The sequence below is a fragment of the Amblyraja radiata genome, chromosome 3 (assembly GCF_010909765.2).
Source record: "Amblyraja radiata isolate CabotCenter1 chromosome 3, sAmbRad1.1.pri, whole genome shotgun sequence".
NCBI classification, from domain to species: domain Eukaryota; kingdom Metazoa; phylum Chordata; class Chondrichthyes; order Rajiformes; family Rajidae; genus Amblyraja; species Amblyraja radiata.
In genome coordinates, this window is record NC_045958.1 from 42,818,352 (window position 1) to 42,846,034 (window position 27,683).

The 27,683-nt window shown below is 42.9% G+C and overlaps 1 protein-coding gene across 1 annotated transcript in view; it reads left to right on the plus strand.

Annotated features, from left to right (window-relative positions):
- The first annotated feature begins 6,607 nt into the window (after positions 1 to 6,607).
- The window catches only part of ercc6l2 (ERCC excision repair 6 like 2), a 96,121-nt gene continuing 75,045 nt past the window's right edge, over positions 6,608 to 27,683 (plus strand). Inside the window, 6 exon segments of the mRNA XM_033017705.1 lie at positions 6,608 to 6,667; positions 10,234 to 10,372; positions 10,740 to 10,827; positions 10,959 to 11,380; positions 19,183 to 19,302; positions 25,019 to 25,212. Of these exon segments, the coding sequence (XP_032873596.1) occupies positions 10,815 to 10,827; positions 10,959 to 11,380; positions 19,183 to 19,302; positions 25,019 to 25,212 (749 nt within the window). The 5' untranslated portion in view covers positions 6,608 to 6,667; positions 10,234 to 10,372; positions 10,740 to 10,814.

The following is a 27,683-nucleotide window of genomic DNA, read 5'->3' on the forward strand; positions in this document are numbered from 1 at the left end:
TCACTAAGTTCCCCATTTCCTTCATGTACTTCTCCTTGTCATTGTTCGAGATTCCACCCACCACAATGTAGTCTGCAAACCTGTTGATGGAATTAGATCCAAATTTGGCCATACAGTCATGAGAGTAAAAGGAGTATAGCAGGGGTCAGAGAATATATCCTTGCGGGGCATTGATATTGAGAATTATTCAGGATTGTTGTCACCTATCCTCACTGATTGATGTCTGTGGGTCAATAAGGCGAGGATCCATGGACAGATTGGGGAGCTGATTTCCTAGGACCTGGAGTTTTTGTCTTATAGTTTCGTTTTAGGGATATTGGCCCTTTAGCCCACCGAGTCCGCACCAACCAGCGATCCTCGCACATTAACACTATCCAACACACACACTGGGACCAAATTTTACATTTACACCAACCCAATTAATCTACAAAACAGTACATCTTTGGAATGTGGGAGGAAACCGAAGATCTTGGAGAAAACCCACGCAGGTGACGGGGAGAACGTACAAACTCAGTACAGACAACACCTGTAGTCAGGATCAAACCCGGGTCTCTGGCGTTGTAACAGGAGCTCTACCGTTAAGCTTAAGATCCCGGTGTTTGGATGGGATTATGGCATTGACGGCAGAGCTAAAGACGATAAATAGTAGTCCAACATAGAAGTTTTGTTTAGGCGTTTAGAGCCAGGGTGATGGCATCTGCTGTGGACGAGCTGTTACAGTAAACAAACTGCGGTGGATCAAGGCTGCCTGGAGTTAATATGTGCCATCACCAGTCTCTCAATGACGGTGGATGTCATTGGCACTGCACGGTAGTCATTCAGGCATGCTACCTTACATTTCTTCAGCAGCAGGATGAGAGTGGTATTTTTGAAACAGGTGGGAACCTCAGAATGGAATATTGAGAGGTTAAAGATGTCTGTGAATACCTCTGCCAGCTGATCCGCACAGGTCCTGAGGACGCAGCCAGGAACTCCATCTGGACGAGTTGCTTTCCATGGATTCACTCTCAGGAAAGCTGATCATGTCCACATCAATAACCATTGGTACAGGCACACCCAAGAAGGTAGAGTGGGTGGCATTTTACCACTGACCTTCTGTTCAAAGTGGGCATAGAATGTATTGAGTTTATGAGGGAGCGACCCATTGATGCCAGTATTACTAAACACCTTCACTTTGGAGCATGTTAGATATATCTGCGGGTATATGTAACATTGCCTCAAGACTCCAGCTTTGTCCAGAATTCCCTCATGACATTCTTAATGGCCCAGCAAGTCATGGACTGCTTGTAACACTCAAGATCGTTTGACTTGAATGCTGCAGATCATGGCTCCACCTGGGCATGGACCTCATGGTTTATCCATTGTTTCTGGTTGGGAATACACACATATCTTCTTCAGAACACAGTCCACAACACACATGCTGATAAAGTGATAGCAGTGGCATGTTCATCTAGGATAGCCAGATTCCTTTAACCAAGTAGTCATGTTTCCTCTGACCATCACTGCATGACTTTCTCTACTGGATCCCCCCCCTCCCCCTCTCCCCTCCCTCCTCAGTTTCTTCTTGTAAACAGGGAGTAGAAGCTCAGCCAGATTATGAGATTTACCAAAGTGCAGTCTATGAACGGAGCTGTATGCGTTTTTTATGGCAGTGTAACAGTGGTCGAGATTATTTAGGCCTCTAGTTGGTCAGGAGACGTGCCGATAGTATTTCGGCAGCATGCTCGAAGTTGGCCTGATTGAAGCCCACAGCTATTATGGTCAAGGCCTCGGGATACTTTGTTTCAAGGCTATTAGTGAAAGTGTAGTTTTTCAAGAGCAAGTTTCGCATCAGCCTTGGGTGGGATGTAGACTTCAGTATCTGAGTAAATATCTGAGTCTCAGAAGTGAGAATCACACAATCAATGATCCTGCTTTAATCCTGTAACATTTAGCAGCATGACACCCAATATTGTTCAGGCTAGTCCATCTCATCATACTGAGCACAATGAGCCGTAGATCTACGCTGGTTGCTCTTGACCCAAAGTACAAATTCTCAATGTGATGTAAATCCTGGCACACATCAAATATGGAACGTTAAGATTTAGCTTTTAACAAGGACCCCTCTAAGCATTCCTCCCCTACAAATAAACACAAAAATTATTCAAGTCAACTATGGTCCAGTCCAGACCATCGACTGATGTATACTACAAACCTATAGACTCCCAGTTATCTGCACACTTCCTCACACCTGCCTCTTGCAAAAAAATGCTATCCCTTGCTCTCGATTTCTCTGCCTCTGCCACATTTGCTCCCAAGATGCTTTTCACTCCAGGACATCAGAGATGTCCCCTCTCCCGAGTCTAATTGGACTTGCAACTATTTCGTCCCTGCTCCTCCCCTTCTACCTCTAGCTTCACAATTTGCAACTCTTCAATCCTTCTGTCTCACACCTTGTCTTTTCATCTCTGGCCTTTGCCCAATAATCTGCCTATACAACCCTCCCCCCATTACTTGCCAGGCTTTCTCCTGCCCATCCTTTCTTCCAGCATGCCTGTCTCCCTCAACAATCAGTCTGAAGAAGGGTCCCAACCCAAAACATCACCTATTCATGTTCTGTAGAGATGCTGCCTGACACACTGAGTTATGCCAGTAAATTCAGTATTTTATGGTTCATTGGGCCTGGATTTCCAACATGTTGGCCATGATGATGTTTTGGATCATGGATCAATGTGAAAAGAAAGAGATTAGTTAAAACAAATGTAGGTCCCTTGCAGTCAGAAACGGGTAAGTTGATCATGGGGAATAAGGATATGGCGGACCAATTGAATAACTACTTTGGTTCCGTCTTCACTAAGGAAGACATAAATAATCTGCCGGAAATAGCAGGGGACCGCGGGTCAAAGGAGTTGGAGGAATTGAGTGAAATCCAGGTTAGCCGGGAAGTGGTGTTGGGTAAATTAAATGGATTAAAGGCCGATAAATCCCCAGGGCCAGATAGGCTGCATCCCAGAGTACTTAAGGAAGTAGCTCCAGAAATAGTGGATGCATTAGTAATAATCTTTCAAAACTCTTTAGATTCTGGAGTAGTTCCTGAGGATTGGCGGGTAGCAAACGTAACCCCACTTTTTAAGAAGGGAGGGAGAGAGAAAACGGGGAATTACAGCCCAGTTAGTCTAACATCGGTAGTGGGGAAACTGCTAGAGTCAGTTATTAAAGATGGGATAGCAGCACATTTGGAAAGTGGTGAAATCATTGGACAAAGTCAGCATGGATTTACAAAAGGTAAATCATGTCTGACGAATCTTATAGAATTTTTCGAGGATGTAACTAGTAGCGTGGATAGGGGAGAACCAGTGGATGTGGTGTATCTGGACTTCCAGAAGGCTTTCGACAAGGTCCCACATAAGAGATTAGTTTACAAACTTAAAGCACACGGCATTGGGGGTTCAGTATTGATGTGGATAGAGAACTGGCTGGCAAACAGGAAGCAAAGAGTAGGAGTAAACGGGTCCTTTTCACAATGGCAGGCAGTGACTAGTGGGGTACCGCAAGGCTCAGTGCTGGGACCCCAGCTATTTACAATATATATTAATGATCTGGATGAGGGAATTGAAGGCAATATCTCCAAGTTTGCGGATAACACTAAGCTGGGGGGCAGTGTTAGCTGTGAGGAGGATGCTAGGAGACTGCAAGGTGACTTGGTGAGTGGGCAAGGTGGCTGGGTGAGTGGGCAAATGTTTGTCAGATGCAGTATAATGTGGATAAATGTGAGGTTATCCATTTTGGTGGCAAAAACAGGAAAGCAGACTATTATCTAAATGGTGGCCGACTAGGAAAAGGGGAGATGCAGCGAGACCTGGGTGTCATGGTACACCAGTCATTGAAAGTGGGCATGCAGGTGCAGCAGGCAGTGAAGAAAGCGAATGGTATGTTAGCTTTCATAGCAAAAGGATTTGAGTATAGGAGCAGGGTGGTTCTACTGCAGTTGTACAGGGTCTTGGTGAGACCACACCTGGAGTATTGCGTACAGTTTTGGTCTCCAAATCTGAGGAAGGACATTATTGTCATAGAGGGAGTGCAGAGAAGGTTCACCAGACTGATTCCTGGGATGTCAGGACTGTCTTATGAAGAAAGACTGGATAGACTTGGTTTATACTCTCTAGAATTTAGGAGATTGAGAGGGGATCTTATAGAAACTTACAAAATTCTTAAGGGGTTGGACAGGCTAGATGCAGGAAGATTGCTCCCGATGTTGGGGAAGTCCAGGACAAGGGGTCACAGCTTAAGGATAAGGGGGAAATCCTTTAAAACCGAGATGAGAAGAACTTTTTTCACACAGAGAGTGGTGAATCTCTGGAACTCCCTGCCACAGAGGGTAGTCGAGGCCAGTTCATTGGCTATATTTAAGAGGGAGTTAGATGTGGCCCTTGTGGCTAAGGGGATCAGAGGGTATGGAGAGAAGGCAGGTACGGGATACTGAGTTGGATGATCAGCCATGATCATATTGAATGGCGGTGCAGGCTCGAAGGGCCGAATAGCCTACTCCTGCACCTAATTTCTATGTTTCTATCTGTACTTAAAGCTGGTTGTGGGTAAAAGCAAAAACCTGAATTTGAACTGAGAAACTAAGCACATTATTTGTATGTCCATGGAAACACAAAGTAATCATAGAAATAACTATTTGGACATTTGTAAGTGTATTTTAGCTCCTCCCATCAGCTTTGCAATTGGCCACGTGGCAGCGTTCTTTTCAGCAAATCCTTTCTTTTTAAACATAAATCCAATTTCCTTTTGAAAATTTATACTGAATTCACTTCCAGCATTTTCAACACGTGTCTCCTAACAGCGTGTTAAAAATTCTCATCTCCCCTCTAGGTATTTTGCCTATTAAAGTAATTCCTTCTCTTTTAGTTATCCATCTTCCTGCTAGTAAATATAATTTCTGTTATCATTGTCAAAATTATTTCAAAGGTTTGGTACAAGAAAATAATGAACTGGCTTGTGATTAGTAATAAACAAAAAAACATAATGTCACAAATAGTAAAATAAAATGTCTTTAAAGTCATTCTGAACAACCTACCAGTACAATTCAGTAATACAACTGAAAAAAACCCCATTCAGTGTAAAGTAAAATCTCTGGCTGAATGCCAAGTGCAATGAAACAAGAATTTCCTTCAGATTTTCCGTGACTAGAACTACTGCTTCACTCTTCCGGTCTCGGTTTGATCTTCCGGTGCTGTCTGTGTGGAGTTTGCAGGTTCTTCCTCTTAACTACATGGATTTCCCCTGGATGTTCTGATTTCATCCCACAACTCAAAGACATGCAAAAGAAAAAATAAACAGAGTGCAGACTATATAGGGTTAGTTAGACAAATGCAGAAAAAAGTGCAAGGGTTGCAACAAGGTAGATTGTAAGATTATGAATATGCAGAGATACATGAGACACCAGCAGCCCACCTAATGTATTGAAACAATGTTTACAGTTGGACAATAAATAACGCATTGTTCCCAGATTAAGATAAACTCTAAAGAAACAGTTGTGAGCTAAAGTAACAGAAGCTCAGCATGTTTTCAGAGTTCATATATTAACATTCTATATAACCAAGCAGAGATTGAGCTCTTTAACATATACTAAAGAGCTTTTGGTAAAAGTTAGTGGTAAACTGCTTCCACTAATAAGTGACAACAGTAAGTCTTACAAAACATTTGAGATCATGGCTAGAATTACAAATTCTCTGGCCAAGTGAACAAGAAAATACAAATTCTTTAAAATGTGAATCAAAATTCAAAAACTACAGCTGTTGGAAATTAAAATAAAACAAGGTGAATGTTGGAAACTCTTAACAGGTTGGTCAACATCTGGAAAGAGAAACAAAGTTCAAATTCGAATAAGATTAAGTTGTCCGAGTGTGCTAGTATATATGATCTGGACATCTCAGGGGCATCTTGTGGAGTGGAATTGAAATTATATTTTGTGAAAGCAAACTGTTTCCATACAGTTTTCCTAAGTTTCAGATAAACAGTCCTGAAATTTGAACGGTTTCTCTCTCCAAAGATCTTGCTTGCCCTGGTGAACAATTCCAACATCTTCAGGTTTTAATATTTTTAATTCGTTTGTAGTTGATGATTTTTAAGCCAACTGATGGGTCTCCAATTAACTAATTGCCTGACCACACATAAACAGCAGAATAAATGGGACGGCATGGGAGGTTCCTGGTGCTAAATGTTGCATTACAACCTTCGGCCTTGGTGAGGTGCCTAAACGCCTGACACTTGCGGGGATCTGGCTGATCCTTCCTCCACACCAGTGTTCATCTCGCCGCCTCCCTCCAGCTTCACACTCCGACCGCAACAAATTCTTGGAGCTCGGACTTTGCGTCGACAGCTCATCAAAGCGAAATATTCTAGGTGTGATCTGCACCGGTTAAACTAAGCGCCCCTGAGATCAGGACAGACAGAGCGGAGCGGAGCGGAGCGGACCACCCGGCCTCCGCCGACCACCCGCACCCACCGGTCATCCCAGGTCACGTGTCACACTCGGGACAAAGCTCCGCTCTAGAATCTTTGCTCGGGGCGCACAGTCACGCGGCGGGGAGCGGTTGCGAATACACTTCCGGGTCAGAGCGGGGGGGACAGTTGGGCCGGGTCGGTTGGCGGGGCGACGGTGCAGCGCAACATTGATGCGGTGAGTGATCCGCGGGCGGACAGCTTGTCTCCCACGCTGCACCATTCATACCGGCAGGCCTGTCACACACACACTCACTCACACACACACACACACACACACACACACTCACACACACACACACACACACACACACACACACACACACACACACACACACACTCACTCACAAACACACTCACACACACTCACACTCACTCACTCACACACACGCACACACACACACTCACACACACACACTCACACTCACACACACACTCACTCACACACTCACACACACACACACACACACTCACACACTCACTCTCACACACACACACTCACACACACACACTCACACACACACACTCACACACACACACCACACACACCACACACACACACACACCACACACACACACACACACACACACACACACACAAAGTGCGAGAGTTACTCAACGGGTCAGGCAGCATCCAGACGACGTTTCGTGTGGGAAGGGAAGGAGCTACAGATGCTGGTTTACACCGAAGATAGACATAAAGTGCTGGAGTAACTCAGCTGGATCTCTGGAGAGGAGGAATGGGTGACGTTTCGGGTCGGGATCCTTTTAGACTGCAGAAATGTCAACTATTCAGGTTCCCCAGAGATGCTTCCAAACCCGCCGAGTTACTCCTGAACTTTGTGTCTTTTTTTTGTAAACCGGCATCTCCAGTTTATTGTGCCTGTAAACCTGGACTTATTCAAGTCCATGGCAGTCAGATCACTCACCGTATCAGGTTGAGTCTTGCTAATTCACGGCGTGCCTTTCCAACTGTCGGGAATGGGAGGATGTCTGCTCCTCATATTTTATCTCTTGTTTTTAAATTCAGCTCAAATTTGATTGAATTTTCTGAACTAGTATCCTTTGTGCAACGTTCACACACATGATTAACAGCTAGTCCATTCTTTGTAGTAACGACCACTTTTGCCATCTTGCCAAAAAGTAAATATCTTGAAATATTTCATTAAATATTCATCTCAAACCGAAACATCGCCTATACCTTCGCTGCCTCACCCACTGAGTTTCTCCAGCTTTTTTATCTACCTTCGATTTTTCCAGCATCTGCAGATCTTTCTTAAACATAAATAATTCCAAACATTGACCGAGAAACTACTGGAATTAGGGCTCAACACCCCCCTGTGTGCCTGGGCCCTGGACCTTCTCACCGCCAGGCCTCAGGTAGTCAAGATGGGAGGGAATACATCGAAGTCCCTCACCCTGAGCACAGGATCCCCCCCAGGGTTGTGTCCTCAGCCCCCTATTGTACTCCCTGTACACACATGACTGTGTGGCTAGGTTCAGCTCCAACTCAATAATCAAGTTTGCTGATGCCACTGTGGTGCTGGGCCTGATCTCAGACAACGATGAGAAGGCCTACCGGGAGGAGGTGGCTGATCTGGCACTCTGGTGTCAGGACAACAGCCTCTTGAACATCGAAAAAACTAAGGAGCTGATCGTGGACTTTAGGAGGGCACATCATCCGAGGACGTACACACCATTGAGGATAAATGGGGATACTGTGGATAGGGTGAGCTGTTTTAAATACCTGGGAGTCCACATCTCTGAGGATATGACATGGACATCACACGCCGCAGCACTCGTGAGTAAGGCAAGGCAGCGCCTTTACCACCTCAGGCGATTGAGGAAATTCAGAGTGTCTCCGAGGATCCTCCATTCAGCGGCTGTGGAAAGCATCTTGTCCGGAAATATTACAATCTGGTTTGGGAATTGCTCTGCCCAGGACAAGAAGGCTCTGCAGAGAGTAGTGCGTTCGGCCGAACGCACTGTGGGAACTTCACTCGCCCCTCTGCAGGAACTATACATCAGGAGGTGCAACTCTTGAGCTAATAAGATCATGGGAGACCCCTTCCACCCCTGCAACGACTGTTCCAGCTGCTACGTTCAGGCAAACACCTCTGTTGCCATGCTGTGAGAACGAAGAGGTTGAGAAGGAGTTTCTTCCCAGAGGCCATTAGGACTGTAAACTCCTATCTCACCAGGGACTAACTTTCCTGTACCACTCTACTGCTTCTTTTTTTAATTGCTGTTTTTTTCCCTTTTTTCTTCCGCCCACAATATTTAATATGGAAAAGAATATGTGATTCTGTTTGTAGTTTGTTTGGTTGTTTGTTGTTTGTCTTTTTGCACAAAGTCCGCGAGCATTGCCACTTTTCATTTCACTGCACATCTCGTATGTGTATGTGACGAATTGACTTGACTTGACTTAACTTGACATTGATTACTTTTCAATCACATAATGGATACTAAGTCACATTAATTTATTTATATGTTATTAATTTACTCATCTTATTTCAAGAGCTGTGTGTGTTCACTTTAGGCATTCTCTGGTTCTAATTGGATACGTACACATTGTATAGTTATCAATACCGAGTCTGCTACTGTTCCCCTTATCTTTTCTAAATTTTCTCTCAACAGAATGCTTCCCTTAACCTACCGCCCTCTATCATAAATAACTTGCAGTGAGGAAAACAAATAAGTTTGTAGATATTACCTAATTTAGTTTAAAAATAGCAGAGAACAGACTTGCCAACATTTTAACAACTTGGTCTGATGAGCAGTGAATGCTCTTTAATGTGGGAAAATGATAACAGGTGTCAACTTCTCTACATCGGTGAGACCAAGCGCAGGCTTGGCGATCGCTTCGCCCAACACCTCTGCTCAATTCACAATAACCAACCAGATCTCCCGGTGGCTCAGCACTTCAACTTCCCCTCCCATTCCGAATCCAACCTTTCTGTCCTGGACCTCCGCCATTGCCAGAGTGAGGCCCAGCGCAAATTGGAGGAACCACCTCATATTTCGCTTGGGTAGTTTACACCGCAGCGGTATGAATATTGACTTCTCCAATTTCAGGTAGTCCTTGCTTTCTCCCTCCTTCCCCTCCCCTTCCCAACTCTCCCACAAGCCCACTGTCTCCGCCTCTTCCTTTCTTTTTCTCACCCCCCCCCGACATAAGTCTGAAGAAGGGTCTCGACCCAAAACATCGCCTATCCCTTCTCTCCATAGATGCTGCCTCGCCCGCTGAGTTTCTCCAACATTTTTGTCTCCCTTCGATTTTTCCAGCATCTGCAGTTCTTTCTTAAACAATAAAAAGATTTGCATTTATTCAACGCTCGTCAAGTTCTTGGTATTCTTAGTACTTCACGCTTTGATAATCTAGGAAGTACTTTTTTTAAATGCGTCCATTGTGACAATGAATGAACAAGAATTTTGATGTTGGGAATATGAAATAAAAACAGTAAAAGCTGGAAACACTCAACACTTGAGGCAGTATCAGTGGAAAGAAAAACACGGTTAGCATTTAAGGTTGAAGAAGTCCCTCCCAGTATTTTCACTTTTTATTTTCTTGTGTGGCAGTATTGGAAATGCAACAAACAGAAAGGTCCCTCAAAGGGCAATCTGATAACTAGATATTATGCATCTAGTTGTTTGCCGAGAGGTGAATATTGGCTAGTCCGCTCTTCTTCAAGTTTATGCCTTGGGATCTTTTATGTCGTCCTGACCTGCTCTTTGGTTTAGTAGATATTCACAACACTAAGATAAATCCTATTTGAAAAGCAGAAAGAAAACTAGGGATACGAAGAACTGAAAAAAAAGGAAAATACTGGAACCATTCAGCTGGTCAGACAGCATCCATGGAAAGAGCAATGGAGTTGATATTTCAGAATGACATTTTTTCTCTTCACCTATCTGCAATTTAAGATGTTTAATTTTTAAATGTTTCTAGTTCTGATGAAAGGTCATTTAAATGTTAATTGATACACTTTCCACCAATGCTGCCTAACCCGAGTACATCCATTATTTTCTGTTTTTATGATAATTCATGTTTGTAAGTGATAGGAGCAGGATTAGGCAATTCAGTCCATCAAGTCTACTCTGCCATTCAATCATGGCTGATCTAAATTTCCCTCATAACCCCACTCTCCTCACTTGCTGAAAACATTTGGCCATGACAGGGTAAAGAGGATCTTAAAATGCATAGCCAAATAATTATAGATTATTAAATTTTGTTTTATAATTTATTTTTCTCAGAAGCTGTGGAAAATATGCACTGGAAGGTTTTCTCTCAAATCGAGCTGCCTCAAACTTAGAAATGTACATCAATGCTAATGGCAGGTAAGTATCGGAGAGCCATAGGCAGATGAATAATGTTCTTTGCCATCTGCAATTGACTTGCTTTAAAAGCCAATACCAAACGATGGCCACTTATTTTGTTTATTCACTTACTGAATTTCTTTTGTATGCAGAAAACTGGTTTGTTGGTGATCTTGTTCTTGCACCTGTTTCTGGAGATGAGAAGCTATCTGAAGCCACAATAAAGTCTATTTCTAAAAATGAAAATGGAGAAACTATAGCACTTTTAAGATTTTCAAATTTCAATGAAGAGATTGTGCCAATAACCAGACTACAGAAGAAAAGTAAAAGTGAACGTTGGAAGGGTTTTATATTTGATGATGAAGACTTGGAAAAGCCTTTCTTCAATGACAAAAAGACATCAGGGCCCAAGACCTCTTTGAAATTGTCCGATGGAGGTATATGCGTTCCACATACAATTAACAGATACCTGCGAGACTACCAAAGAGATGGAATACAGTTCATCTGCCAACATTACTTTCATGGAAATGGATGTATCCTTGGTGATGACATGGGACTTGGAAAGACTGTACAGGTAAATAATTTGACTGCAAGATAGCCTCCTTGTAATAGAGTGTGAGCTACAGTATTGGCCCCGAGGAGCCCACAGTTGGTTTCCCTTTACTGCAAAATTTGGCATTTTCTACATTTGGGGCTAGAAGATTTGCATTACAAGGAAAGATGGCTGCACTGTATCAAATGTAAAATGGGCTCTTTAATAACAGCAGAATAAAACAGTTGTAGAGACATCCCTAAATGAATGCCTGATGAATTCTATTGCAAAATTTATCCATTGCAATGATTTCAATTTAAGAAATTACATTATAATAATTTTAACAGTTGTATTGGTTTAGATATAGATTTATTATTGTCATGTGTACAGAGGAACAGCGTAAAGCTTTGTTATTCATTCTATCCAATTAAAACAGATACAGGTGCACAACCTTTTATCCGAAAGCCTTGGGACCAGACACTTTTCGTAATTCGGAATTTGTCGGCCTTCGGAATGGAAATTTTTTTGCGTAGATTTTAATGGCTGGCTCAGTGGTAGAGTGCTCGGCACATATCCGCAAGGTCGCGAGTTTGCGCCTTGATCCCGTCAGTTCCTCGGTCGCGAGTTTGAGTCTTCAATGTAGTTTTTTCTTGCAGAATAAATGTCTGTATGAAATGCAGTGTGTTGAATGAATTCCTGAATTTGTAAATGTGACCGCAGCATTGAATCACCTCTCGCACTCATTTCACCCTAGCGGGGCTACATGCCCTTAGGCGGCCTAAGGCAACATTTTCACACTCTTATATCCGTGTGCAGCAGAGGCGACGTCCATTTGGCGCCAAACGTGAGCTTTGGCGTGCCATGTTTAGCGCCAAACATGAGCTTTGGTGAGCTTTGGTGTGCAGACGACATCCTGGAAAAAATGTCCGGTTTCTTCCAGGTAGGCGATATACCCTCCCGGGCAATATACCCACCACTTCTCTTTTATGAAGGGGATTTAGTTCCCCTTTCTTCCAGGACCGACCGGAGGTTCCGCTGTCACCTCTGCGGGCCGCCCTCGGTGAACGTCCTGTCTCCCTGTCCCTGGGATAGCAGGGGGCGATCAAACAGCACAATACCCCCTCCCCCTCCAACTCCAGAGGAATCCGCTCCCCGATGGGCCGCAACGGCGACAAGTGGCAGTTCGCCCACAGCCCGAGCTGCGCCCCCCCCAAGAACAAGACGTACCTGGAGCGGGGCTGGGCTGGAGTTGCTGATGTGGGATCTCCGTGCTTGCAGTGGGCCTGGGGGTCAGTGTCCCGATGAGGGGGCGCAGCTCGGGGAACGGCTTCTGGTGGTCCTGACGTCTCCGGCCAGTTTGCAGTTTTCCTCTGGAGTTGGAACGGGGCTGGGCTGCTGCTGGCTGTGGGTCTCTGGGATCTCCGTGCTTGCAGTGGGCCTGGGGGTCGGTGTCCCGTTGGTCCTGACGTCTCCGGTGACTGTCACTGACCTGCTGGCATTGCCGACGTGAAGACAGTGCAAAGCCCCCGCGCCGGTGCAATGGGCGGGGAGCTGGTGAGGGGAGGGAAGGGGTCACACACATGGCCGGGAAGCAGAGGGGTGTAGGTGGGGTGAAATTGAAGGGAGCGACAATCTGCTGCTGCCTGCCCGCTGAGTTAAAACGTTCCCACGCAAGACTCACGATACACTGTGTATCGTGAGTCTACCGTGGGAACTTTTTAACTTAGCGGGCAGGCAGCAGCATATTGTCAATTATTAACCCTCCCGCGCAATATACCCTCACCTTCTCTTTTATGAATGGGGATTTAGTTCCCCTTTCTTCGAGGACCGACCGGAGGTTCCGCTGTCACCTCTGCGGGCCGCCCTCGGTGAACGTTTTCAAGGACCTTTCTTCAAGGACCGAAAAAATGTCCGTTATTCGGAGGTTTTCGTTATTTGGATCTTCGGATAAAAGGTTGTGCACCTGTAATACTATAGATACATACAATCAAGCCAATCTCAAGTACAATAGGTAGAACAAAAGGAAAGGCGCAGAATATAGTTTTCAGTATTGTGATATACCAGTTCCGGAGACAAAGATCATTGTCCTCAATAAGTCAGGTGGTGGTAAATTGGACAGTACCTTAGCTTATCTTTCACCATTACAAGTCCAAGGAACCCTGGATGTCAAGGGATAGTTTACATTGAGTTAAAAAAATACTTCTGGAAAGTTTAGAGAAATGAATTGGATGAGGGCCAGTAGACATATGGAAGGTGGCAGTGGTGAATTAAAATAAAGTCATTAGGAAAACAGAGAGGGCATTAAATGGCAGCAGTGGGCAAGATTTAGGAAATCTGCTCAGCATATCGTGTATGGTAAGGGCAAGAGGATATTCAGGAAAAAAAGTAGATCCCATTCAGGAAAAAGTGGCAATCTGTGCATGGAGCTGGAGAATATGTGTGGTCGTAAATGAAACCTCCTTATCTCTATTCACTATGGAGGAGAACATTGAGCATGGAGAATTCAGAAAGCAGTATATTGCAATTGCAGATAATTTGTTGTCTAAAAGAAGTTACAAGGTGGTTTAATGGTGAATAAATCACCCGGGCTTGATAAGATGTATTCCAGGATGTACGGGCAGAGTGCTGTGGCTATGAAGGAATGCTTAAATTTCTTTGGAGACTGAGTAGATGACTGAAGGGCAGGAAATCTGGTACCATTATTCAAGAACCGCAGCAGGTAAACCTATTTAAATGAGTACTTGTAACACCATGGCATAGAAATATATCAGTCAAATGGTAAAAATGGGATTAGTGTGGAAATATTGAATGTATTGTTTAAATGTTGTGAGGATACCTTCTCCATCATGCATTCCAGATTTCCACCATTCTCTGGTTCCAAAAATATTTTCCTCAAATGCTTTCTAAGTCACATACTGCTTACCCTAAACCTATGTGGTCTGGTCTAAAGCAGCACTGCTAAGGGAAAGGTTTCTCACCGTATCACTTCTTAATGGCTTAATGGACACAGCAGATCTAAGGATGACTCCATAAGAGAGGGATGTTGAAGACTACAAATTTGGAAACGTAGACTGAAACCATGCTTGAAACTTTGAGCAGGCAGAAATACCTTTGTTAATATTGGAGGTGAATAATCCATGAACACATGAAACCAAAGAGAATTTTGGTGATGGCCTGAGAGAAGATTGGAAGAAGATGTGATGTGATTGGAGAAAGAGTAAGGCTGTGGCAGTAAATGTTTGAGTGCAGAGAATCTGCCAAGGAAATGGAAGTGGTCTGTAATGAAAGTAATCATTATCAGTAATCACGTTGTTTATATGAACTTTGGCAAGATCCTGCATGGTAGTCTGATCCATAAGATTAGACCACATGGGATCCAGGGTGAGCTAATCAATGGAATACAACATTTGGCTAGGTGGCAGGAGTCAAAGGTTGGTGGTAGAGGATTGGTTTTCAGATTGGAAAACTGTGGCCAATGATGTGCTGCAGGAATCGAAGTTGGGTCCACTGTTGCTTGTCATCTATATTAATAATTTGGATGAGAATGTTGTTGCCATTATTAATAAGTATGCGACTGATACCAAAATTGGTGGTATAGTGTAGCAATGTTACAACATTTTGAGATTTAAAAAATCAAGCCTGCAATTTATCCCATCAGATAAAGCACAAAAATAAGTTTAATTTGACACCTAATTCACTTTCATATCTTCAGTATTAAAAATGTTATGGCCATTTTCATACTCGGAAATTAGCATCTTGTTCCCTATTGATTTTCCATTGACTTAACACAAAAGCTGTGATCGAGGACAGTGAAATGGCCATAACTTTCTTAAAAATTAAGAGAACTGAAAGAAATTTTCAGTTATTATAGATTGAAGCATTCTGAAACAAATATGAAACAATCTTACTTGGATGACCTGAAATTAAAGCATATAATTAGTTAGTTACCCAATTGTAGCTAATTCCAAACTTCAATTACTAGATCTAAACATCTATCCATTTCTTAAGGAAAGATTAACATTTTTAAATAGCCTAAGTGTCCAAATAACATTCACAAAGAATTCACAATAAAACATGATTTTTAAATCTCATTGACATTAATTTATAGGCCAAATGGAAGGAATTTAGTGTTCAATTGCTGTAAATTAATGGCCATTTAAATCAGCTTTCGAGTGGGATCCTGTGTAACTCTGTGGCACGCGCTGGTTTAGAACGTTCCCATTGCGGTAGATTTATACCCCAAATGCCCAGAAAAATACTGCGGGATTTAATGGGGCCCCAAATTAGCTACTCGCAACATTAAACTTTGTATAAAGGGATCTTAAGAAGCCCTTTTTAATGTAAAAATAAACAACCTACCTTCCGTTGTCCGCTGTATGAGATCCGTCCCGTTGTCGGCGGTCGCGGGTTTAGAGGATAATTTTTAACTTACTATAACAACTAAATGAACCAATATAGTTTAAAAATAGCTCCAGCGAACCAACGTCCCAGCGATTTTTCGTCAGCAACTAAGTAGGCTGAACAACCTCGATTTGGATAGCCTAGGGAAAATCGCGTTTTAAACCCGCCCCACTCTCAACGGCGCCAAAATCACGCACACGGGCTGGGACAGGTCTCCAGCGACGCTGAAGGTAGGTTTTGCAACATACCTATATAGTGGACAGTGAAGAAGGCTATCTAAGATTATGACAGGCTTAATGTTAATTGGGTAAATGGACCAAGGAATTGCAAACGGAATTTAACTTTGACAAGTTTGGAGTGTTGCACTTTGGTTGGTTAAATCAGCACATGACTTGTACAGTAATTGGCAAGGCCCTGGAGAGTATCATAGGACAGTGAGACCTACGGATCCAAATACATAGATCCCTGAAAATGACAACAGAATGATGAAGAAGGCATTTGGTATGTGTGCCTTCATGGGTCAGGGCATTGAATACAAGGGTTGGGATACAAAGGTGTACAAGATATTAGTGAGACTGCACTCGGAGAGTTGCGTGTGGTTATGTTCGCCTAGCTGTAGAAAAGTTTCAATACGCTGGAAAGGGAGCAGAAAAGATTCACAAAGGATTGGAGGGCTTGATTTACAAAGACAGACTGGATGGGCTGGGGCTTATTTCCTTGGAGCATAATATGCTGAGGGGTGACTGTCATTAGGTAAATAAATAAAGATGAATGGTCACAGTCTTTTTAGCAAAGTTGGGAGAGGTAGGGTATCTAGAGTTAGAGCACAGAGATTTAAGATTTGTGGGGAAAGATTTAAGGAGACCCCTGGGTCAGCTTTTTCACTCAAGGTGGTAGGTATATGGAATGAGCTGCCAGACAAACGGTAGACAAAAGTACAATTACAACATTTAAAAGATGTCTGGACAGGTTCATGGATCAAGAGGTTTAACGGTCAATGCAGGCAAATGGGACGAGCCAAAGGGCCTGATGCTATGCTGTATTCTCATATTTTGTCTTTGAGAGGTAGAAAGGAGGGATATAGTATGAGTGTCGGAGAATGAAGTTAGTCATAGAGAGATGCAGCAATGAAACTGACCTTTTGCACCACTATATGTTGACCATTAAGCACCCATTTTTATACTAATCTTACTCTAACCCATTTTTATTTTCTCCTGATTTCCTTCAACTTCCCCCAGATTTTGCCAATCATCTACACAGTTAGTAGCAATTTAAATTGGCTAATTAAACAGCAATCAGGAAATCTTTGGGATTTTGGAGGACACTGAAGCACATGTAAGAAATCTACATGGTTACAGGCAGAACATGCAAACTACACACATAGCATCAGAGGTCAGGATTAAACCTGTGTAGCAGCAGCTCTACTAGCTATGCCATTGTACCACCCCTAGTCAGTAGAAGCCAGAACTGCCCTGATATTTGAGAATAACCCTTGAATTGAAAACTTGGATAAGGAAAAACCTGAATAAAGACAAAAAAGTAGTAGTAATGCTAGATAATAATAATAATAATAATAATGGATGGGATTTATATAGCGCCTTTCTAATACTCAAGGCGCTTGATAATCACATCAAACCCAATGATGAAACAGACCAAAAACACCTTTTCATGTTCCTGCTACCATAGGTGTGCAGAAATTGGATTTGTGCCATGGAGTGGTAAGTGTAAGCACATAGTGGGGAAAGAGATAAAATGCGGAGGTCGGGTATCACACTGAAGTTGTAAAGTTTGGGAGGGTTTTGTGAAAGGAAGGAATCAAAGCCTCGGATTTGTATTGCATCTTTCACATCACTGTGAAGTCACCTCAAAATTTTTTTTACTGCCACTGAATTATTTGTGATGTCATGGTTAATTTGGTAGGAGTGTGCAATGTCACACAACAAACAATATCGGGGGCCTCAAATTTTCGCCTTTACATGATGACTTGGTTGAAGGGGCAAAAGTATGGTTGCTAAATTTGCTATTGAGGAAATGATAGGTAGGAATATATGTTATGCATAGTGTGTAAAGATGTCACAGGTTATGGCCTATGAAAAAGGAAGTGATTTTAAAGGAAGTGTATAAAACATTTAAATAATGAGGAAATGAAACATTATGAAGAAAGGGAATAGAAGCAGGATGGGGTGGAGAAAGTTATTATCACTATTCCCCACAAAGTATCTCTATACATAAAACTCTGATCTTGGATGTCTATGTATTTGTGTGATGTCCGTGTGCGTTTCACTTCTCCTCAAAAACACGACGCGCTAACGGTGGAATTTCTACATATTCCAATAGAAATTTACGCTGTGGTCAAAAATTGCCTTATCTGAAAATTTCATGCATTATTTCTCGAGTTATTTATGAAAATGTTCAAAAATCTCAAATAACTTAGAAAATAAACAAGCTGATGACGTCACAATGGGTCTGCTCGCGCGGCCTGTGCGCACTGTTTTCCACGTACAGCCTGCTGAGCACTGTTTTCTACGTGCGGCGAGTTACGTGAACCCCCCCCCTCCGACTCACAGTCATTTGGTTGCCGCTTGCTGTGTGCCCCGCAGCCCGCTTGCTCGCAGCCCACCCGCCCGCCCAGCTTCTCTTCCCCCCTCCTCCCCCCCCCTCCTCCCCCCCTCCTCCCCCCTCCTCCCCCCCCTCCTCCTCCCCCCTCCTCCTCCCCCCGCCCTCCTCCCCTTCCCCCTCTCCCCACCCCCCCTCCACCCTCCCCTCTCCCCTCCCCTCCCCCTCCACCTCCCTCCCTCTCCCTTTGCCCCCTCTCCCTCCCTCCCTCCCTCCCTCCCTCACCCCCCCTTCCTGTGTGTGTGTGTGGGGTGGTTAGTGTGTGTGTGACGCCGTAGGCTCACCCCCCTGCAACCTCGCATTGAGGGGATGGGACCCAACGGGTCCCACGGTCTAGTAATACTATAAAATTGACAATGAGGATTGATTACAAATCTAGCCAGTTCACTTTTGTGCTCTCTTGCTCGCAGGTCAGGTGGAGAATCGGTAATGTAGTCTTTACCCTCGATACACTGATCCAGTGAATTACATTAAAAATTAACACCCAATCAGGATGGCAATAGTTTTACTCCATTATGAGATATTGGCAAAATCACTGTCTTTAATTCACAATCAATAATATTCATTTTTCGAAAACGGGATTTACTCTTTTGATGTTTTTATCTGCACTGTTTAAATAATTAATCGAGTGAAGGCAGTCGTCACTCATATTAATACATCATCGATATTTATCTTCCGTGAAAACATATTTACTCTGTTAAACTGTAAAGTGGTTGAGTTTTATTTGACCTATTTAGCTAACAAATTGAGTGGAGATTTGTTCTTTATTTAGAATTGAAAACCAATATTTTTCAATTGATTAATGTAATAATGTTTTCTTCTCGTAGGTTATTTCCTTTCTAGCAGCTGTACTTCATAAAACGGGGACCCGAGAGGATATTGAAAATAACATGCCCGAGTTTGTACTGAAGACTATGAGGAAGGAATCCAAGTCTCTCAATAACAAAGTAATTCTTTATAACCTCAATCTTCAGTTCTCACTTTCTAAGAAGTCACGGTGAAAATGAAAGCTCATGGTACAGTAGGTATGGATAGAAGATTGGCAGGCTAGCAGGAAACACAAATAAATGGGACATTTTTGGATTGGCAAAGTGCCACAGTGAGTAGTACTGGGACCTCAACCTTTTACAATTTATACAAATGATTTCAAGGAAATAATCTAAGATATGCTTGCTATTTATGCTGTCAACACAAAAATGGGTAAGACAGTAAATTATGAAGTAAACAGAGGGAAAAAGATAGCCTAAATGAGTGGCAGAAATTTTGCAAATGGAGAATAATGTTGGAGAATGTGACACTGGGGGGCCTGTAACTTGCATGTGCCTGGGGATTGTTGCTGGGCCCAATGCTGTTTATCATCTATATCGACGATTTGGATGAAAATTTCCGGTGGTGCTCACTTTGGCCATGGAGGAGGACTAGGACAGAAAGATCTGATTCGGAATGGGAGGGGGAGTTGAAGTTCTGAGCCATCGGAAGATCAGGTAGGTTATTGCGGACCGAGCAGAGATGTTCAGCGAAACGATCGCCAAGCCTACGCTTGGCCTCACTGATGTAGTTCAGGTGACATCTAGAGCAGCGGATGCAATAGATGAGGTTGGAAGAGGTGCAGGTGAACCTCTGTCGAACCTGGAACGACTGCTTGGCTCCTTGAATGGAGTCGAGGGGGGAGGTAAAGCGACAAGTGTAGCATTTCTTGCGGCTGCAAGGGAAAGTGCCCGGGGAGGGGGTGGTGCGGGTGGGAAGGGAAGAATTGACCAGGGAGTTACGGAGGGAGCGGTCTTTGCGGAAAGCAGACAGGGGGGGAGATGGGAAGATGTGGCAAGTGATGGGGTCACGTTGGAGGTGGCGAGAATGACGGAGGATTACTTGTTGTATGTGACGGCTGGTAGGGTGGAAGGTGAGGACTAGGGGGACTCGGCCCTTGTTATGAGTGGGGGGATGGGGAGAGAGAGCAGTGTTACGGGGTATTGAAGAAACCCTGGTGAGAGTCTCATCTATAGTAGGGGAGGGGAACCCCCGTTCCCTGAAGAATGAGGACATTTCCGATGCCCTGGTGTGGAACACCTCATCCTGGGAGCAGATGAGGCGTAGACGGAGGAATTGGGAGTAGGGGATGGAGTCCTTACAGGAAGCAGGGTGGGAAGAAGTGTAGTCTAGATAGCCATGGGAGTCAGTGGGTTTATAGTGAATGTCGGTCAGAAGTCTATCACCTGCGATGGAGATAGTGAGGTCAAGAAATGGTAGGGAAGTGTTGGAAATGGTCCAGGTGTATTTGAGTGCCGGATGGAAGTTGGTGGTGAAATGGATGAAGTCAGTGAGTTGTGTGTGGGTGCAGGAGGTAGCACCAATGCAGTCGTCGATGTAGCAGAGGGATGGGGCCCTGGTACGTCTCGAACAAGGATTGTTCGACGTACCCTACAAAGAGGCAGGCATAGCTAGGGCCCATGCGCTTGCCCATAGCTAAGCCTTAGTAAGTTTGCTGATACACTAAAATAGGTGGTATTGTAGTTAGTGAAGATGGCTATCATGAATTACAGCGGGGCAAATTGGCCGAGGAATGACAAATGGAGTTTACTTCAGTTAAATGTGAGGTGTTGAATTTTGGGAAGTCAAACCAGGGCAGGACCTTCAGAGTGATGATAAGGCTCTGGGGAGTCTTGTGGAGAGGAGGGATCTAGGAGTACAAGTATATAATTCCCTTAAACTGGTGTCACAGGTAGATAGGATGGTGAACATGGCTTTTGGCACATTGGCCTACACCAGTCAGGGTATTGAGTATAGAAGTTGGGATGTTATTTTATGGTTGTACAAAACGTTGGTGTGGTCACACTTGGCATAGGCTAAGTCTTAATTCTTTGGAACGCAGGAGGCTGAAAGGTGATCTTATATGTAGGTGTATCAAATCATGAGAATAGAAGTGAATGCACATAGTCTTTGTTTTACAAGGTTGGTAAATCAAGAACTACACAGCATAGGTTTTAGACGAGAAAGAAAATATATAATTGGAATTTGAGGGCAACTTGTTCGTGCTGAGGGCGGTGTATTTATGGAACAAATTGCCAGAGGAAGTAGTTGAGGCAGGTAGAATAACAGCACTTAAAAGATATTTGGACAGGTACATTAATAGAATGGGACAAACACAAGCAAATAGAACTAGGACAATTAGGATAACTCGGATAAGTGCAAAGTACAGGCATCTTGCATTTTACACGGTGGGTTCCATTCTCGAGAATCAGTGCGTAATTCAAAACCGCATAACTTATACATATAAGCAACTACGTTGCCAGGTGTAAATTTGAGCACGTTATTCAAAAAATACGAGTGCAGAAATCAGTCTTTGATATTAAATGAACAAGCATGTTATTTCAAAAACACATAAATGAAACATGCATAAAATGAGAGGTGCCGGTATTGTATTTTGGGAAGTTAAACCAGAGGAGAACTTGAACAGTAAACAGACTTAAGGTACAAGTTTAGAGTTCCCTACACATATCGATACAGATAGACAGGGTGGTAAAGAAGGCAATTGGTTTCCTTACTTTCTGCAGACAGAACAATGAGTACAAGAGTACAGGCTCAGGAATGTGAGCCTTTTCTTCCTCAAAGAGCAGTGGAAGCTGAATGTTTGAATATTCTTAAAGTACTAGTTAGACTAGTGATGGGAAAGGGGGTGAATGTTATCATGAGTAGACAGGAATGGATAGCTGAGGTTCCAATAAGACGAATAGTGGGCTTCCTTGAAAGCCAGAGCAGGTTTGAAAGGCTAATTGTCATTCATTTGTCCATCAGTAACCTGTTTTTTTAATACTGGAACATTTCTTCATTAAATCCGAAAGGAAGTTGCTATTAAAGGTGATATTTCAAATATTTTCTTCTGAAGTCTTTGATGCACTGTTTCGTTTACATTGTTTAAACATCTTTTTAAGAGAAGTTGCAATTTGATTTCCATCATGTGCCCTGTGCATCTGTCTTCAATTATTATGTCTGCAGCAGTAATTTGTGACCCCAATAATATTAAATCAAATCATGAAGTTTGGTTCAAGTCAACTATAATTTCCTCTCTTCAGAAAAGCTGACTAGTTTGAAGAATAAAAAATGCAGGAAGCTTTAAATTTACTTTTTTTGCCATGGATCCTATATCTTGAAATATCCCTCGAGGTCGAGGATGATGGTCTACGTTCCGTTGTTTTTATGGACTCTCAGGTGGCTTATGAGTCCAATCATGGCTTTGAAAGTTCTTCCAGATGGCAGATCGGGCTTTGGTTGTTGCTGCCTCTCTTTCGGTTTTCTTCTCTTGTCTTCTCATTCTGCACATCTGTTGGCTTTGAAGGTCACTGTTCCTTAGTGGATGATGGTGAGCCAAAGTTTCCTGTCCTTGGCATTGGTTTCCTAATTGTCGATGTCGATTTCACATTGCAGGGAGAAATCTATTGTCTAACCAGTTTGTTGATGATACCTTTAAAAAGTGTTAGTAAGGAGAGGTGTGATGGGGAGGAGGAGGTGTCCCTTTCTGCATGGCCCTCTAAACCTTTCCTATCTATATTGTTCCAAGTGTCTGTTAAATGCTGATATTATATCTGCCTTAATTACGTTCTCCAGCAACTTGTTCCATATAACTGTGAAAAGTTGCCCCACAGGTTCCTATTAAATCTTTCCCCTCCTACATTAAACCAATACCCACTTGTTTTTGATTCCCCAATCCTTGAAAAAGATGGCATGCATTCACCTTATCTATTCACCTCATGATTTTATACACCTCTATAAGATCACCCCTCAGCCTCCTGCACTCTAAGGAATAAAATCCTGCCCCAACTCTCCCTGTAGCTCAGGCCCTTGAATCTTGGCAACATCCTCATGAATTTTCTCTGCACCCTTTCCAGCTCAATTACATCTTCCGGGTGTGGCCCCACCACGTCTAGTACAACTGTTAACAAAATGCCCAACTTCAATACTAAGTTCCTTGACAGATGAAGGCTAGCATGTTAAAAGCCTCCCTCTCCTCCCCATCCACCTATCATGCCACCTTTAGGGAATTAGGTACTAGTACTTCTAAAACCCTCTGTTCTATTATACTCCCCAGAGCCCAATCCTTCACTATGAAAGTCCTGCCCTGGTTTGACTTCCCAAATTGCAACACCTCATACTTACCTGAACTAATCTCCATTCATCGTCCCACTTGCCCACCTGGTCAAGATACCGCTGTAGTTCTTGATAACTGTTTTCACTGTATAAAATATCACTTATTTGGTGTCAGCCCAAACTTACTAATCATGCCTTGTACATTCTCATCCAAATCATTGATATAGATGACAAACACCAATGGGTCCAGCATCAATCCCTGAGGCACACCAGGCCTGACAGGCCTCAAATCCGAAAACAACATTCCACCACAATCCTCTGCTTCCTATCATGTAACCAAATCTATATCCAAGCATTGGACCTAAAATTGGATTACAGGAAATAGACTAATGACTGACGTCATTACAAACCCACTAACTCCCACAACTATCTCGATTACACTTCTTCCCACCCTGCTTCCTGTAAAGACTCTATCCCCTACTCCCAATTCCTCCGTCTACGCCGCATCTGCGCCCAATATGAGGTGTTCCAAAATAGGACATCCGAGATGTCCTCATTCTTTAGGGAACGGGGGTTCCCCTCTCCCATCGTAGATGAGGTCCTCACTCATGTCTCCTCGGTACCCCGCTGCTCCACTCTTGCTCCCCCCCCCCCCTCTAGTCACAACAGAGACAGAATCCCCCTAGTCCCTACCTTCCACCCCATCAGCTGTCGCATACAACACATAATCCTCCGAAATTTCCACCACCTCCAACGGGATCCCATCACAAACCACATTTTCCCATCTCCACCCCTTTCTGCCTTCTGTAGAGACCGTTCCCGCTGCAACTTCCTGGTTAACTTATCCCTTCCCACCCAAACCACCTCCTACCTTCCCCTGCAACCGCAGAAGATGCAACACTTGTTGCTATACCTCCTCCCTCGACTCTGTCCAGGGATCCCGACAGTCCTTTCAGGTTAGGCAGAGGTTCACTTGCACCTCCTCCAACCTCATCCACTGTATCCGCTGTTCAAGATGTGGACTCTTATACATTGGCGAGACCAAATGCAGACTGGGCGATCGTTTCGCGGAACATCCGCCTGAACCTACCTGATCTCCTGGTTGCTGGACACTTTCCCGTTCCTACACAGAACTTTCTGCCCCCATTGTCAGAGTGAGGCTAAACACAAATTGGAGGAACAGCATTTCATACAGTATTTCGCTTGGGTAGCTTACAGCCCAGTGGTATGAATATTGATTTCTCTCACTTAAGGTAGTCCCGGCATCCCCTCTTTCTCTCTATTCCTCCCCCCTACCCAAGTCGCACTAGCTTCTCATTTTCACCCCACAAACAGTAAAAATGGCCTGTTCGCTTTATCATCGTTACTTTTTTGCTTATCTTTCATCCATTGTTCTTTATCTTTCCACATCACCATCTATATCTATCTCTCTTTTCCCTTATCCCTAACCAGTCTGAAGAAGGGTCTCGACCGGAAACGTCATCCTTTCTGTCCAGAGATGCTGCCTGTCCCGCTGAATTACTCCAGCTTTTTGTGTCTATATCATTGGACCTAAAACTTCTTTTTTATTCTCTCTCGAAGATTTTTCTAATAATTGCTCCATTATCCGTGCTGTATAACTGGAAAAATGAACTGGACACTTGGGGTTACTTTAGAGTTTATATCTTGCATGGCAGCAAGAAAGACCACGCATTCAACTGCATCCGACGGAGCAAGTGTGAAATTGCCTTGTCTACTTATGAAACCGTCCGCCTCTGTCTAGATGAGATTAACAGGTAAATAGCTTGTACATTACAATGCATTTAATATTGGATTGCTTTGAGTTGATACTAATATATATTTGTTATATTTATAGCATATTTACTGTGGAATAGTTCGAGTACAGAGCTTCTATCTACCTGATGTCGACCAGAATTAACATCAAATTAGCTGCTTTGCATACTAATTTAACAAGATATGGAGGTTCAATATATTTCAGTTAGGGCAATGGAATTAAAGCCCAGGTGAAGATAATATTTGAGGAATTCCAATGGAAAAGCTGTTATAAAGAAACCAGCACTATTTGTATGATGAATCATGATACAACCTGAAAATTCCTCTAGTTGATTTCAGTTCTGCAGGTACGAGATGCACCAATGAATAATGGTTGCACTCATATTTGCCAAGTATTCACAGTGAATTTGAGAGGAGGATGGGTATGATATTTATCCTCTTGCATTAGTTCCACAGTTAAATTGTTTTACAGTAAATTCACAGCTAATAAGAAAGCAATGTGCAATGTATGTTTAGTATTTTTCATCCCTGCCTTCTTGCCTCTGACTCTTTCAATTGTTCCAGAAACTGTACGTCCCTCTTCTGGAAAGCTTGACTCAATCAGGGCACTGTTTTCATAACCACCAGTTTGTGAGGATAGGGAAAGCAGATGGTGCATTACTCCATCTTGTTGAACACAGGTGACGGATGCACAAGTGAAATGGTAGAATTTGTATTACTGGCAGTTTGTTGATCCTGAAGCTAAACTTTGGAGAGTAGACTTTCAACCCAGGCGGTGAATTAGAATAAAAACAAAATCTGGTGCAAGCATTCAGCTGGTTGGGCATCAACTGTGATAAGAAGAACAAAGTTAACACTTCAGCTTGCAGTCTCTTTGTCAGAACTGGGACAGAGAGGAAAACCGTTAGTTTTAATTTGCAGAGAAGAGGGAGTGGTGGAAAGGAGTGGGATGTCTCTGGTAGGGTGAGGCCTGGATAGTCATGGAGACAAGTTGAAGATGTGGTAATGGAGACATTTAAAACAAATTGGCATTTTGTTCTAAGTAAAGATTCAGAGAAATTCAGAATTATTCTGAACTTTATCTTTTTCTTTCTTGGAGATAAAAACATTTTTAGATAGACATTTGCTGTGAGAGCTGCAACATTTCCAAAGTTAGAACTACTCTGAAGCTAAGGCAATATATGGGGAAATTGGGGCAGTCAGCATCCTCAGAGACCCACGCCGCCCTGGCCACTCATTTCACCCCTGCCATCAGGAAGAAGGTACAGGAGCCTGCAAACTGTAATGTCCAGGTTCAGGAACAGCTTCTTCCCTAAAGCCATTGGGTTATTAAACACTACAATGTCAAATAAGCTCTGGACGACATAGTTATTGTTATTATTGCACTATTATTGTTTGTTTTTATGTGTGCGTATGCTTGTGTATGTGTATTTACACACACTGAACTTTTTTTTCTCATTATATTTACAGTGTATTATGTTTACATATTCTATTGTGCTGCGGGAAGTAAGAATTTAATTGTCCTATCTGGGACATATGTCAATAAAACGCTCTTGACTCGTGAAATAAAATCAATATTTCAGATGACGTTTTATCAGATCTTGTTTATCTAACTAGACATAATGCTTCACTTGCTGAGTTTTTCCAATATCCATTGTATCTTGCATTTGTATGTCTCCAAACTTTATTTAAATGAAATTAATGTTTTAAAAGGTGCGGATTTACCAAGTAATGTATTATGTGAATTATCTGGACACAATGTGCATTTGAAACTTTTATCCAAATTGAATGGAATTGCGAGATGCAAACTCGTTAAACATTGATCAGCACATGTAATAATCTTGGAATTTCAATAATGTCATTAACGTAGATTACTAATTTTAGTTTCCAAGCCTGGTTGATTTGAATTCAAAGAACGAGTGACCTTGCCATTCCAGATTTTTTTCCCTAATATAATGACTATTTCTTTAGTTTTGTTCATTCGCTGTCTCCCCCACCCCTCCAATTTATTTTCAGTCTCCGGTCTCCTCCTGCTTATGATTTTTGTTCTCAGCTTATTAATACTGTGCTTTGTGCTTCTGGTTTAGGTTGGTGTCCTTAACTAAATCCCTGCCATTTTGAAGTGGCCACTTGGGCCTGATCGTGACTGATATGTCTTGCCTAGGATCTCCCTAAGATTTTGAACTTGCAAATTAAACTAATTGGAATTCCTCAATGTTCTCTGAGAAGCTATCAGATACTTACGCATGCAGTTAAACTATTTTACTTTTAAATGTTAGCTTATTTCCAAAGTGCTTAACTTTGATGTTATGTACTGAAGAAAGTGGAAGTATTAGTCCCAGTTTAAGCTTTGCAAATTTAAAAATTAGAGTTACACAAAAATGCTGGAGAAACTCAGCAGGTGCAGCAGCATCTATGGAGCGAAGGAAATAAGCAACGTTTAGGGCCGAAACCCTTCTTCAGATTCAAGATT